At 40.3% G+C, this 15,432-nt stretch overlaps 1 protein-coding gene across 4 annotated transcripts in view; it reads right to left on the bottom strand.

The window, feature by feature from the left end:
* Window positions 1-15,432, bottom strand: part of LOC137372911 (5'-AMP-activated protein kinase subunit beta-2-like) — a 41,566-nt gene that overhangs the window by 20,501 nt on the left and 5,633 nt on the right. For 2 of the 4 annotated variants that reach the window (XM_068037372.1, XM_068037370.1), the window contains exons 2-5: window positions 12,301-12,546; window positions 6,922-7,088; window positions 4,064-4,157; window positions 2,654-2,768 (exon numbers count right to left, since the gene is read on the bottom strand). In XM_068037372.1, coding sequence (XP_067893473.1) covers window positions 2,654-2,768; window positions 4,064-4,157; window positions 6,922-7,088; window positions 12,301-12,468 — 544 coding nt within the window. In that variant the 5' untranslated portion in view covers window positions 12,469-12,546. Of the gene's footprint in view, window positions 1-2,653; window positions 2,769-4,063; window positions 4,158-6,921; window positions 7,089-11,310; window positions 11,519-12,300; window positions 12,547-15,432 lie in introns of those variants that run through there. The other 2 variants (XM_068037374.1, XM_068037373.1) reach the window with 2 other exon arrangements.

The following is a 15,432-nucleotide window of genomic DNA, read 5'->3' as shown; positions in this document are numbered from 1 at the left end:
TATTGTAAAAGTGCTTGTAGTCTGTTTGTTATATTCCTGGCTAGTTTATTCTCATGTTCTATTTTTTTTTAATCAACTTTTTGGTGGCCCTTTGCTGGTTTCTAAAACATTCCCAATCCTTAGGCTTACTATCATACTTTGCAATATTATAAGCCTCTTTTTTAAAAATCTAATACTATCCTCAACTTCCTTAGTCAGCCACAGATGAATCTTTCTTGTAGAGTTTGTTTTTTTTAAAAAATGGAATGTACTTTTGTTGAACATTTTGAATTGTTCCTTTAAATGTTTCCCACTGTTTATTTACCACCATATCTTTTGTCTATTCATCCAATCAACTTTAGCCGGATTTCCCCTCATACCTAAGTAATTGGCTTTGTTTAAGTTCAAGAATTGTGTTTGGGACTGCAGTATGTCGCAGTATGGAATTCAATTGTATTATGATCACTTATTCCCAACGGATCTTTTACTATTAGATTACTAACTAAATCTGCCTCATTGCACAATACTAGATTTAAAATAGCTTTTTCCCTATTTGGTTCCACAACATGTTGTTCCAAGAAATGATCACAAAAGCATTCTATCATCTCATCCAGACCACCTTTGCCAATTTGGTTTGTCCAGTCTATGTGAAGATTAAATTCCCCACCATTATTGCCTTTGTTACAAAATCCAATTATTTCTTGCTTTATACCCTGGCCAATGGTATAACTACTGCTGAGGGCCTATAAACTACTCTCAAAATTAGTTTCTGACTCTTGCTATTCCTAATTTCCACCCATACAGATTCCACTTCCTGATCTTCTGAGCCAAGATCTTTTCTTACTACTGTCCATATGTCATCCTTTACTATCGGGGCTGCTTCTCCTCCTTTTCCATTCTTTCTGTCTTTTTGAAATGTTACATACCTTGGAATATTTCTCTCTCAACCTTGGTCACCTTGTAACCATGTTTCTGTAATGGCGATTAGATCTAATGTATCTCTATTTGTACCACTAGTTCATCCATCTTATTGTGGATGCTTCACGCATTCAGATAAAGAGTATTAATTTTTTTTTGCTACTATTCTTTGCATGGACCTTATTCATTGATGCACTATTACTGTTAAATTCTCCGTCCCTTCCTGCCCCACTCTGCTTGTCTTTACTCACATTGTTGCACTATTCTATTGTTCCGACTTTTATCTTTGAATTTCTAAATCTACCTCCCCACACTCTGTTCGTTTAAAGCCCTATCCATGGCCCTGGTCATATGATTTGCCAGGACACTGATCCTAGCCCCAGCCCATCCCAACGAAACTCCCTCTTTCAGAAGTACCGGTGCCCCATGAATCAAAACCTCTTCTTGCCATACCACTCTTTGAGCCGTGCATTTAATTCTCTAATCTGCTTGACCCTATGCCAATTGGTGTGTGGCTCAGGTAACAATCCAGAGATGACGACCTTTGAGGTTCTACATTTTAATTCGGACCCAACTCCACAAACACTCTCAGCAGAACTGCATTAGAGCCAAGCCCAATACAGTTGTAAACTGATATCCACCAGGAGTTACTAGAACAGGATCCCTGCTTCTCTTTCCCTCTGTTTAGTCCACAGGTGTCAAGGTGAATTCTCGCAGTCTGCTATCCTGGCTGAGATCAGCTAACTCAGGACAGACCTGAAAACAAACCTGGGACATTCTTCACTGTATGGATTAGTGTTACATCATGTTGTAGCTTGAACTCAAAATAACCAATTCGATAGGAGTTACTGAAAGAAAGATCGACATTCTAAACTAAGATACAGGGTACTCTTTAATATTGTTCTAAAAAAAAACTATTTCAGGGACTTCTGAACGGCCCACCATTTGCATTAGTATTTATGTCTGGTCTCCCAACTGTCGTTACAATTTTTCAGATTTCAAACAAGTTGGTCTACCATGGGTTGCTGTGTTAATATCCGGCTAGGCATTTTCAGCATGTACCATTTCTCAGTTTACATGGAGTGTCTCAGAACCACACAAGACAGCTTTCAGTATAGTGTTTAACAAGCCACATCAACATCAGAATTACAGAAACATTGTGCATGCATGAAAATTCTTCAATTGTGAATTTCCTCCCAAATTCTATTGGCATCTGAAGTGTAAAAATTACAAGTTATCTGAAATTTCAGATCTATCATTTGGCAATACTATTGAAAATGCACAAATAAAATGTTTAGCTGCTAAGTATTACAACAGAGATAGCTGTGTTTTTCTCAAAATATCATGCAAATTGTATAAAAATACTATCTTCATCTATTTCAAAAAAAATCAGGGAGTTCACCCCAGTGTTCTGATCAACATTTATCCCTTAATCAACACCTAAAACAGATTATCTGGTTATTGGCTGCCACGTTTCCAACATTACAACAGTAACTGCACTTCGAAAATACTTCATTGGCTGAAAAGTGCTTTGGACATCCCAAGGTTGTGAAAGGTGTTATATAAATTCAAATCTTTCTTTTACTTTACAAGAAGCTAATGAATATTAATTTATTAGGCAGTGTTAAATTCAATTTCATCCACTTGCCCCCAAATATATATTTTTCCTCTGGATTATCTTTTTAAGAAGTTGACTTTAATCAATTGCAATTTTCATTTTGACAGATTGTACCACCTACAGCTGTACACTCCTCACCCGAGGTATCTGAACACTCCAGCGAGTCCAGTTTAAGGGCATCAAACACTTCAAAGTCAGATTTCTTCACTTGAATGATGTTATTGATCGTCCCAAGCTGACTGGTTGTCACTGGCTGAAAAGAAAAAGAGAAAGACAGTATTGCATTTCTTAATAGTTAAAGTACATTTGTATGCTCTGGTTTCTCTTCATATTTGTATAAATATTTTGCCTTTTATTAGTGATTTTTGTGGAAGATTATTTTATGCCAAATTCCTCTTCCTGATTTCCCAACAATTTATATATTGCTCCTTAAATAAACATATGATTTAAAGCACAGGATGTGGCCATTTGGCCCATCATACCTATGCTAGTGTTCCACATATGCTTTCACATTCTCCATTTTGAAACATTTATCCAATTCTTTTTTAAAATATGATCTCTGCCTCCATTGTTACTTGTAATATAAGTATATCATGCTCTAATAATTCTATCTGAAATAATTTTTCTCTCTTCATTCTTCTAATAATAATTCTAAAGTATGCTCCTTTTGCAAATTCAACCAGCAATAGAAACAATCTTTCACTGTTTGCTAACTCAAAATCTTTATTGGATCCCCTCCAATCTTTCTTGTTTCAATGAAGAAAACAAAATCCAATTTTTAAAAACTTTCTGCCCAATTATGACTTCTGATCCCTGGTATAATCTTATAAGCTTAGTGAATCTGCATTGTACCTTTTCCATGGGTGTAATACCTCTCGTAATGGAGTACCCAAAACTGCATGCAATACTCCAATTATGGCCTATCCATTGTCTTGTACAAATGAAATATCACTTCATTGCTTCTATGTTCAATGTCCTTATGTATAAAACCCAGAAACCCATTCTTTTTTTTTTTATAAATTGACTTAATGCCCATGCTCTTACCTTTAAAAATCTATGTACCTGCATGCATAGATCCACTCTTAAGGAGTTTTACCAATTGCAGCATATGTCCCAAAAAGTACGGCACCACATTTCTCAGCACTGTACTGGATCTGCGTGTGTCTGCCCAGTCTGCTGCCCTGTCTACTTTTTTCTTACAGTTGCCACGATCCCTCGTTTGGTATCATCAGCAAGCAAACTTTGATGATATTCCTCAGGCCTACACCCATGTCATTTATATAAATGAACAACATTTGGGTTCCTACTTCTGATGCTATACAGCGACACCTGGTGAAAGTGCATGAATGTGCATTGGATGATCAAATAGCCTGTTGCATTCCTCAAAACTCACAAAGAAAATTGGCAAGAAAAAAGCTCAATCTACAATATCCACATAATGTGATCGCTTGAAACTATTTCGCCTTTTCCCTTACTTATTATATTGTAAATTACAAGTACAAGATTTATAAAGCTCTGTGCTTAAAAAAAAGTTAAATGTATACTTACTTCTGAAGGATCATGAGCCCACTGCCCATCCACAAAGAACTTGTATTGGTATTCTCCTTCTGGTAGATCAAGAATAGCAATAAAGTCATTATGGCTGTAAAAAGATAGAAATGCTAAGTTACTATCCAAGACTTAATTATTAAAACACAATTTTTTTTTTGTTTTCTCAACATTCTTCCTTCTGCTCATCAAAGCATCAATTCTCCTACAGAGGTGCAGTTCTGAGCAGAGATGATAATTTTATATCAATTGTGTTTAATTATATGCAGGTGGAGGGCATTAATTGGGGTTTCACTTGAGCACATATAAAGAAACACTGGTGGAGTTAGGAGGTATATGCTTTTAACGTTTCACTCTGTAAATAAATGTTAGACTGAATAAAAATTGGCTGCAGTATTATCTTTCACCTACTGACTTTCTGGAACAAAAGAGAAAACACCATTCAGTTTCTCATCATTGGCCATTGTGGCAGAGTGGCCATTTTTCATCATGTTTTACATCCGGACCACACCACGAAGGGGAAGGCAGCCTCAGAGCCAAAGCCCCTTATATGAAGTTGTGGAGTAGGCACTGGGTCACAAGAAATCCTAGAGCACAGTGCTACAATGTGTTTCTTGAAAATACTTTTTACTTATAACTAATGGAAAATACAGGGTTCCATAGGCACTTCCTAATTGATCTTTTGCAGAAAGTGTATTAGTACCACCAAATGAGTAATGCACATCATTAGAATAAGCACCAAAAATAGTACAGTCTGCCCAACACGTCCTCTAGACCTTTGTAAATAAATGGGAAATGACACACAAATAGACCATATAGCAGAGGCTAAAAACTACACGTTGCATATTCTAATAAATAAAATTACAGGGAAGCAAAACAGTAAGATAGCATATTTTTAAAAAACCTCAATTCCGATTGATGTTAAATTGACCAAATCATTTTAAAGTAAGAGTTTCCGATTCCTTAAAGTCCTTTCACCCCAGCTTTATTTTGCTAGGTGCTATTACTAGACATGGGTTTTTACGCACCATGGAATTCTGTCTCATCACTGTGACATGGAGCTAAGTGGCTAAATCATGTGAAGTAATACAATTACCAGCTCCATTATTCTCTTGGAGAGTTCTATGTCTGAGAAATTGCAATCTTTGCCTTTATCTCAACATCTACTGACGAACTGGTCAATAGTTTCTTCAGGCTGATGTCTATAGACCATCAGTTCGAGTCGATGGATTCTGAAGTTGACTTGAGTCTTAACTGATCTTCCAGCATTGTTATGTTTATTCTTAACCTGTGCTGCCTGGAGACAGACTATCAATCCAATCAGAGTTCAAAGACCTAAGAACTGCTTTCCATCTATTCGATTTCAAGCAGACCATTACACCTCCAGAACAAAGCAAAGCTGCATCAATACACAATAGCTTTGCTGGTGGGACATAACTTGGCAGGGCAAGCATTGCAGATAACAATACTGATTCTTATTGGGAAATAGGAAACTCATGTACAGGGCTGGATGTCAAGAGCCGCGCCGAGCTCAAAAAATGGCAGCCGTAGCCAAGTCTATTTAAAAGTATTCATTTTATTGAATATGTTAATTGTGGTCCCATTGCCCAGCAGCGGGGAGGCCGCCATGGAGCCTCGCCGCCGGCGGATCGGGCCGTGCCCTCCTGGTGTCGAGGTCTGTGGCGGGTCTCATCCACAGCCACCTTTAGGCCCACCCGCAGCCCCCCCCCCCCCCCCACAGAACCCAATGCCTAGGGGAGAATAAAATCCAGCCCATATTGTCTGAGGAAACAACCCAGTTTTTCCCGAACAGAAATCTGTCTACAAGCAATCGCTAGAACATAACACGTCATCTTACTTTCAAGTGGGCACCCTCACTCTGGAGAGGATTTCTCAGCTCCACCTACACAAGGACATATTTTTAATAGAAGCCCAATTTTTATATTTTTGCATTAGTTGGTCAATCTACAAATTCCTATGAGAAACTATTTATCATCAATTGAAACTTTAGGATATCATGCACAGCACTGGACTTCATAATCGAGAACTTCAGATTGGCTGGCATATCACAAACTGCCCTGTGCAGATAGGGTTTCCTCCACTTTTTGACAGATATCTAAGACTAGGGTCAAAAGGCTGGAAGGAATTGTCTGCAGAGCAGATATGTGAACATGCACTCATATTCAGTGCCTACCTTGACTAAGTTGCTGCTGAAACTCCACACCTTCAACTGATGGAACCATCATTTGAATATCTATAGCATGTATCCATTTTGTTCAAGGTTTGTTATGTATTCACACATTTTATTAGGGTCAGGGGCAGATTTTGTTGCTCATCATGGCCTTGGGAAGGATATTTTGACACCTGCTGTTAACCTAGCAAGGACTCTAACCTATGCACATCAGGTTTCTAATGACCAACTAGTGATCCACAATATTCCTAATAAGTAGAATGATCCAAGCTGAACAAGCAGAAAGCCTACCAGTGCTCCACACTAGTAAGCTGTTAAGTGTTATATTTTAGCAACACAACTATGCAGACTTGGGGCTCTTTGGGCTTTTGCTATTGGCAACTTCTACACAGGCTTTCTTGACTTAAATAATTGGAGATTTTTTTTTTTATAGGTGAGAAATGTACTCTGTAAATGGAAACTCAATTTATGTGGGTTTCTCAATAGTTTTTTTTGGAGACGCAAACATGATGAATTTCCACGCAAGCCAGAGACCTGGCTCACCTAGATTAAAACAAAACCCAATAAAACTTTGATATGGAAATCTTCCCTCCTGCATAAGAATGCGAAAGTATAGTTTTCTACTACTAGATGGAATCTCAGCTAGTTGTAAACTGCACATATTTACCTTTTAATAAGTGGGATCTTGGTATGCCAGTTGTTGAATGATCCAGATATGAACACTTCTTTTCCTCCACCTACCCAGCGAATGACTGTGGGACGAGCTTGCTTAGGCAATTTTACAGATTCATCAATGTCAGGTTGCCAGGACACAAATTCCTTATCGGTGAGAGGCTAAAATATCAAAACACAAGTTGAGAAGTAACACGAAAGAAAGTTACCCATAGAAGCAAATAGTATGCAGAAATATAATTTCTATACAATTATATGGTAGCAGTAGAGCTTTGGATTCTCTTCTTAGACAGAATTAGATTAGAATGTCAGCCAACAGTGTGAACTTAGCTAGCACACATGGGAAAAGGGGATTTTCTTGTTATCGTAGAATCATTCATAGAATGGTTCCAGCACAGAAGGAGGCCTTTCACCTTGTTCTGTCTGTTCTGGCCCTCTGCGAGAGCAACTCAGCTAGACCCACTCTGTCTTTTCAGTGAGCCCTGCAAATCTCTTCTCTTTAGCTAATTATCCAATTCCCTTTTGAAAGCCATGATTGATTCTGTCCCCACCACACTCTCGGGCAGTGCATTCCAGATCCTAACCACTCGCTGCGTAACAATCTTTTCTTCATGTCGCCTCTGGTTCTTTTGCCAATCACCTTAAATCGGCATCCTCTAGTTCTCGACCCTTCTGCCAATGGGAACTTTTTCTCCATATCTACTCTATCCAGATCCCTCATGATTTTGAACACTTTTATCAAATCTTTTTTTGTTATTTGTTTCATGGGATGTGGACATCATTGGCAAGGCCAGCACTTGTTGCCCATCTCTAATTTCCCTTGAGAAGGTGGTGGAGAGTTGCTTTCTTGAATCTCCACAGTCCATCTGGTGACTGTACACTCTCAGTGCTGTTAGGGAGGGAGTTCCCCGATTTTGATCCAGCGACATATTTCCAAATGAGGATGGTGTGTGGTTTGGTGGGGGAACATGCTGATGGTTGTGTTCCCATACGTTTGCTGCCTATGTCCTTCTAGGCAGAAGAGGTTGCGGGTTTAGAAGGTGCTGCCTGCCGAAGGAGGTGTGGTGAGTTGCTGCAGTGCATCTTGTATATGGTACACACTCCTCCCAACCTTCTCTTCTCTAAAGAAAACAGCCCCAGCTTCGCTGATCTATCTACGTGGCTGAAGTCTCTCATACCCAGAACCATTCTCGTAAATCTTTTCTGCACTCTCTTAAATGCCTTCACATCCTTAAGTGTGGTACCCAGAATTGGACACAATACTCCAGTTGAGGCCAAACCAATGTATTTTTAAAAGGTTCACCACAACCTCCCTGCTTTTGTACTTAATGCCTCTATTTATCAAGTCCAGAATCCTGAAGGCCTTATTAACCCCTTTATCAACCTGCCCAGTCACCTTCAATGATTTGTGCACATATATTCCCAGGTCCCTCTGCTCCAGCACATGCTTTAGAAGTGTATCCTTTATTTTATATTGCCATTCCTCGTTCTGACTATCAAAACTTATCACACCGCACTTCTCTGCATTTAATTTCATCTATCACGTGTCTGCCCATTCCACCAGCCTATCTATGTCCTCTTGAAGTCTATCACTATCCTCCTCACAGTTCACAATATTTCCAAGTTTTGGGTCATCTGCAAATTTTGAAATTGTGCCCTGCACACCCAAGTATAGATCATTAATATAGATCAAGAAAAACAGTGGTCCCAATACCAACCCCTTGTCCTTCAGTCTGAAAAACAACCATTCACCACTACTCTCTGCTTCCTGTCACTCAGCCAACTTTATGCTGTCACTGTCCCTTTTATAAAATGGGCTTCAACTTTTCTGACAAGCCTGTTATGTGGCATTTCAAACACGTTTTGGAAGTTCACGTACACCGCTTCAACTGCAATACCCTCATCAAGCCTTTCGGTTACCTCATCAAAAAACTCAATCAAATTAGTTAAATACGATTTGCCCTTAATAACTTCATGCTGGCTTTCCATAATTAATCCACATTTGTCCAAGCGACTGTTAATTCTGTCCCAAATTATTGTTTCTAAAAGCTTTCCCACTACCCAGGCTAAACTGACTGGCTTAAATAAAAACAAGAAATGCTGGAACCACTCAGCAGGTCTGGCAGCATCTGTGGAAAGAGAAGCAGAGTTAACGTTTCGGGTCAGTGACCCTTCTTCGGAACGGAGTGGCTTGTAGTTGCTGGGCTTATCCTTTTTTGAACAAGGGTCTAATATTTGCAATTGTCCAGTTATGTGCATGTTAGGTGACATAAAGCTGTACAACCAAAAGAAAATGATAAAACAGAGGTCCAACTTTTACTTAATAACTTTACTCACGCACACTAACCAGCTCATAAAATACCATACAATGCAGGAGGTGGAGCCCTCTATTGGGCAGGGAAAAACACATTTTCAGAGAGGCAACTCTCAATCATTAGAAAAGCATCGCCCGCAGCTAAGATTAAAAGAAAAAGATAAAACTGTAAACAAAAATCTTAGCGATCGATCTACATCTAAAAAAGTTAAACCATCTTTTATCTTTAGAGATGCTGATAGATAAACATCTTTCCTTTTCATCTCCCATCAAATGTTGGGAATTGTTTAATACTGGGGGCAAAACACTCCACAGCACAACTTAGCGCAAAATAAATCTGTAAACACATTAGGTTAAAATAAATAACAATATACACATTCCTCCTCTCTTCAAGATATACTCTCACCCACTTGGTATAATTAGGCACAATACTGCTAAAAGTGCTTTTAACTTACAAATCCAAAAGATGGGCAACATAAAACAAACACACACAGCCCTCCCTATAGAATCCATCTACCCTCCTGGTGTATAATCAGAAATTTCAGCATAGAAGGCTGCTCTTTTGCCTAACTGTGTCTGACAACATACTGCAATGGAACTATCTGTAGTTCGCACACTTCATTGTCCTTGCCTTGCATCTTTCAATATTTTTCTTCAAATGATTACCTAATTTCCAATTATTGTTCTTTCTGGGTTTCATCAGAGCAGAACTTTGTTTGCACTTCTTAGTTCCTAACTTCAATTGTTCTTTTTAGGAAAGAACTTGGAGCATGCCTGGATGCATGCACACATAGGATTGTTATATGTAAGAATTAGAAATTTAAATATTTAAATGGAATAGGTGAATCCCTACTCTGTAACTAATTACAATTTTTGATATAGAAGGTTAAGAGTCATATCCAACTTGAAACGTCAATTCTGTTTCTCTCTCCACAGATACTGCCAGACATGCTGAGTATTTCCAGCACTTTCTGTTTTTAATTTTAACTTACACTTCTTATGGTATTAAACCAAAATGGTGTGAGACTACCCTTTCAAGGACTCCCACTCTGTAGAGGGCCCAGAAGCAGGAAGTACATTCCACCAACACTAAATTGGCAATGTAAATATATCCTTAAATGTCATGATTGGCCATTGAAAATTAACCACTTATGGTACATCATGCATATCTGAGAAATATCCATTTACTTATACTCTCTGCTTTCTATTATGCAGCCTCCCCTCTACCCAGGCCACTACTTTACAAATAGGATACTTGTTAGTTAGAACATACACTAGATTATGCCTTTTGCAAACTTTGCACATTCTTTTGGTTATTTTCATATAAGTAGTTCAATTTTTTTTTAAAGGCTGCGCTTGCTGACAACCACTAGGTGGTGCAGTACTGGAACATGCACAAATAAAGCCTCGTCAACAAACGTCGCTGTCGGCGACATCTCAGGCAGCTGCCAATAATAAAAATGGTGCTGCTCAATTTAACACGAAAAACAAATTAAATCCAAACTCCCTCAATGGCTGCAATCGCCACCTCCATCACACCAACAGTACCCCACTCCCTCCTGCCATCTCCACTTCTCTTCGCCGTTCCCTCCAGCGACTGTGTGCTCGCTCCCCACCTCCTCCCCTTGGCTGCTTGCTTCCCGCCTCGCCATCCGGAGAAATTGCAGGGGTGGGAGGCAAGCGGCTGAGGTGGGGGGGGGGGGGGGGGGGGGGGTGAGCGGCGAGGCCAGGTGCAAGCGTCCAAAGGTGGGGGGGGCAGTGGCGAGGTGGGATGGACCGGCGAGTAGTCGGGAGTAGGAAACAAAGCGGCTATTGAGGCGGGGATGGCAGGAGACAGCGGGATACTACTGGGAGGAATGGAGGCAGCGATCATGGCTATTGAGGGGCAAGGATGTCATTGTGTGGTGATGTCAGTGCATGCATTCATATTGGCAAGCTGGCAAATGTTCGCATGCATTAATGACATCTGCAGTTGCTCTGCACATGCTCTGCACTGTCAGGAGTCACTTTTTTTTTTAAAGACATAAAATTGTTTCTCAAGATGCATAAGTTAAACTATTAGTAACTCACATTGTTTTTCAATTCCACGGGCATTTATAGTACCTTGTCCAAGCAGCTACTCTTCATGTCTGAACTCAGACTGATTGTTTGAACATGGGCGCAACCCAGCTAAGGTGATCTCATCCTCATCAGACATCCACAGACACACACGTCCAGTAGGATAAATGGGTTGCAATCAAGGCCCTGGTTTTTGTGAACCTGACTTACATAGGACACAAATGCCAACTGTAGCAACGCCAATAGCACCGTGGCTGAGACTAATTAACTCAGCACAGGTCAGTGATTAAACCTGTCACCTTCCTGGTCTATGAGGCTTAGCGGATCATGCCATGTATTTGTATCAAAATAATATTTAACCTACTTACCACATACAATGATTAAGAATCCTTACTCAATATTAAAAAGTAAAAACTTGCATTTATATAATGCTGTGCATGACCTCAGGTGGACATAAAAGGTCCCAAGGCACTTTTCAAAGAGCAGGGAGCAAGAGACGCAAATGCTTCACAGCGAATTAAGAAATATAGCTGCTGTTGTAATGTAGGGAAATGCGGCAGCCAAGTTGCACACAGAAAGGTCCCATAAACAATGATGATCTGTTTTAGAAGTGTTGGATGAAGGATACCAGTTACCAGGAGAACACTCTGCTCTTCGAAAAGTGTCATAGAACCTTTTATGTCCACCTGAGGGGGTAATCAAGGCCTCGGTTTAACATCTCATCCAAAAGATGACACCACTAAAAGTGCAGCACTCACTCAGCACTACACTGAAATGTCAGTTTAGATTACGTGCACAAGTCTCTGCTGTGGGGCTTGGAGCGAGCACTACTACTGACACAACATTTTCAGCCTGGTGTCTTCTAAGGGTAAATTACACTTTGGCAGTTAAAAAGCAGTTACTTCAGAAACTACTTTCAGCAAGACAGTTTACAACCCATTTGTTCTTAAATGGAACTTGTATATCCACTCGGATAGAAATAAGCACAGCTTCATACTGTACCTTTGAGTCTTGTGTGTGAAAAATGTTGGGGTCATCTGTGCTGTCCACCATGATTTTAGGATGTTCATTCTCCTTTGATGACTGAGAAGTTCCTATGCTGTCAGTCCGGTGGGACTTGTGCCCTCCATGGCGATCTGCTCCCATACGGTCACTGCTTGTGTTCCCCATTGTCCTGACAGTATTGGTACTATTACGAATGTCAAAAATTCAAAAACAGTACGGCTCCACAAACACTTGTATGGGTATCTGAAATAAAATAGTTGTTATACTTAATGGAACTTAAAGCATACTCTAAGTATATTAAAAGAGAAGAACACCAAATACCTGGACAACATTCAGGTTTGGGCTGATAAGTGGCAAGTAACACCCATACCACACAAGTGCCAGGCAATGACTATCACCAACAAGAGAGAATCTAACCATCTCCCTTTGACATTCAAAGGCATTACCATCGCTGAATCCCCCACCATCAACAGCCTGCAGGTTACCATTGGCCAGAAATTTAACTGAACCAGCCATATAAATACTGTGGCTACAAGGGCAGGTCAGAAGCTGGGAAGTCTGCAGCAAGTAACTCACCTCACGACTCCCCAAAGCCTGTCCACTATCTACAAGGCACAAGTCAGGAGTGTGGTGGAATATTCTCCACTTGCCTGAATGAGTGCATCTCCAACCGCACTCAAGAAACCAACACCATCCAGGACAGACCAACCCGCTCGATCGGCACCCCATCCACCAGCTTAAACATTCACTCCCTCCATCACTGGCACACAGTGGCAGCAGTGTGTACCATCTACAAGATGCACTGCAGCAACTCACCAAGGCTCCTTCGAATGCACCTTCCAAATGTGTCGTCTACCAACTAGAAGGACAAGCTGACACATGGGAACACCAACCAACAAGTTCTCCTCCAAGCCACACATCATCCTGACTTGAAATTACTTCACTGTCACTGGGTGAAAAAGCTGGAACTCCCTCCTTGACAACACAATGGGTGTTCCTACACCACATGGACTGCAGTGGTTCGAGAGGCGGCTCATCACCACCTTCTCCAGGGCAATTAGGAATGGGAAATAAATGCTGGCCTTGCAACACTCACATCCCATGAATGAATAAAAAAACAAATTTGTAGAAACAGACATATCTAGTGAATGAAGTTTTTTCTATTATGATTCAGATTTTTACTCCAAATTGGCCCTGGGTTTTTAATCTGTTTTTTGGCCTCTCCTAGGAGATTTACATACCTGCTGGAGCACAAGGGCTGCCTAATCATAATGTCTCATACATCACGAGTGCGTTGAGGAGGCTGGATGGACCAAATGGTCTTTTTCGACCTGTTAGATTCCTTTCGTATTCATGCAAACAAAGAAAACTATGTGGCCATACTTTGGCAATCACAGACAGTTAAAAATAGCCATTGCAAAGGGTGCCTAACATTAGCAAGTGGGACTAAACCAATCAATCAAGTTTAAATATTTGCAACCTAAAAAAAGGATTACCAAAGTCTGTACAGCTCGATGCTATCACATTTGCATGACAAGCCATTGTCAGAGAACCCTCAAGACCTCTGCACTTTTTCCTCCTCTGGCTGTGTCTGTATATTGTAAAAACTGTTTTGAATGTTTAAAAATAATAATCAAATTCAATAGTGTAGAAAATGCAGTAATACATCCTTTACTAATTCAGTTCTTTAAGACATCAGCTAAAGAATTAATGGGGGCGAAACTGCCTCCACTTAATTTTCATGCAACAAGTAGCAAATTAGATTCTCTCACTCCTGCAATTGCCCTAGTATTAAGGCCTTCCAGCAAACTGGTACATACTTCTGTAAGAACTTAAGAATTAGAAGCAGGATTAGGCCATACAACCCATCGAACCCGGTCTGCCATTCAATAAGACCATGGCTGATCTTCCACCTCAACTTCCCGCCCTATTCCCAAATCCCTCAATTCAATCTTAAATATACTCAACAACTGAGCATCCACAGTCCACTAGGGTAGAGAATTCCTAAGATTCACAACCCTCTGAATGAAGAAATTTCCCCTCATCTCTGTTCTAAATGGTCAACACATCATTGAGACGATGGCCCCTAGTTCTAGGCTCTTCAGCTAGGGGAAACAGCCTCTCAGCAGCCACCCTGTCAAGCCCCCTCAGAATATTATATGTTTCAATTAGATCATCTCTTATTCTTCTAAACCCCCGAGAATATAAGCCTATTTATTATACGCAATCACACCTCTCACCCCAGGAATCAATCTAATGATCAGTTACACCCACCCCCCTTCCACTAAAGCAAGTATATGCTTTCATAAATAAGGAGACCAAAACTGTACGCAGTACTCTAGGTGTGCTCTCACCTAAGCCCTATGTAGTTGCAGCAAGATTTTCTTACATAGTTCATCCCCCTTGCAATAAAGGTTAATATAACATTTACATACCAACATTTAATAGTCTCTCACCTTTCCAAATAAAATCTGCTTTTCTATTTTTCCTACCTTACGCTCCATCTACCACTTTCTTGCCCCACTCATTTAATCAGTTTGTAGCCCTTTACAGCTGATTTATGTCTTCATCACAGTTTACTTTCCCACCTAGCTTTGTATTGTCAGCAAACTTGGATACATTACTTCTGCATTACTCTCTCACAGGCATCACAAAGTTAATCTGGATATATTGCACATTATTCACGTTTCACCTGATCAGAGAACAAAACCGGTCTTACTTCCTCATTTAACTACTCCAGTTAATATGCCATGGTGCGGTGTGATTCAAAACACTAACTGGAGATAATGGCATCAGGAGAAAAGTAAAAGTCAATCTGTTTCAGCAACAGAAATGGGGTGTAGGAATGAAGAGTAAATGGCCTTGGATTACAAGGTTGTGTTGCATTACAAAAATACACAAAGAAAAACTGCATGCATACAATACAAAACAATGGCAGAATAATAGAGACCGCCCCCACCCCCCCCCCACATACAGAAAATCTTGATTGGTTTGATCCAATACGGTAAAGGCCTGTTACCCAACCCGAACCCGACGGGACCCAATGTGTCGGGTTCGGGTCGGATCGGGTTGCACTTCCGGATCTGGCATTCAGGCTCGGGTCGGACATGCTCTATCACAGGTAAGTGG

The sequence above is a fragment of the Heterodontus francisci genome, chromosome 8, assembly GCF_036365525.1.
Source record: "Heterodontus francisci isolate sHetFra1 chromosome 8, sHetFra1.hap1, whole genome shotgun sequence".
Classification (NCBI taxonomy): domain Eukaryota; kingdom Metazoa; phylum Chordata; class Chondrichthyes; order Heterodontiformes; family Heterodontidae; genus Heterodontus; species Heterodontus francisci.
Note: the sequence above shows the minus strand (reverse complement) of the source record. Positions and strands in the feature narration are given on the sequence as shown.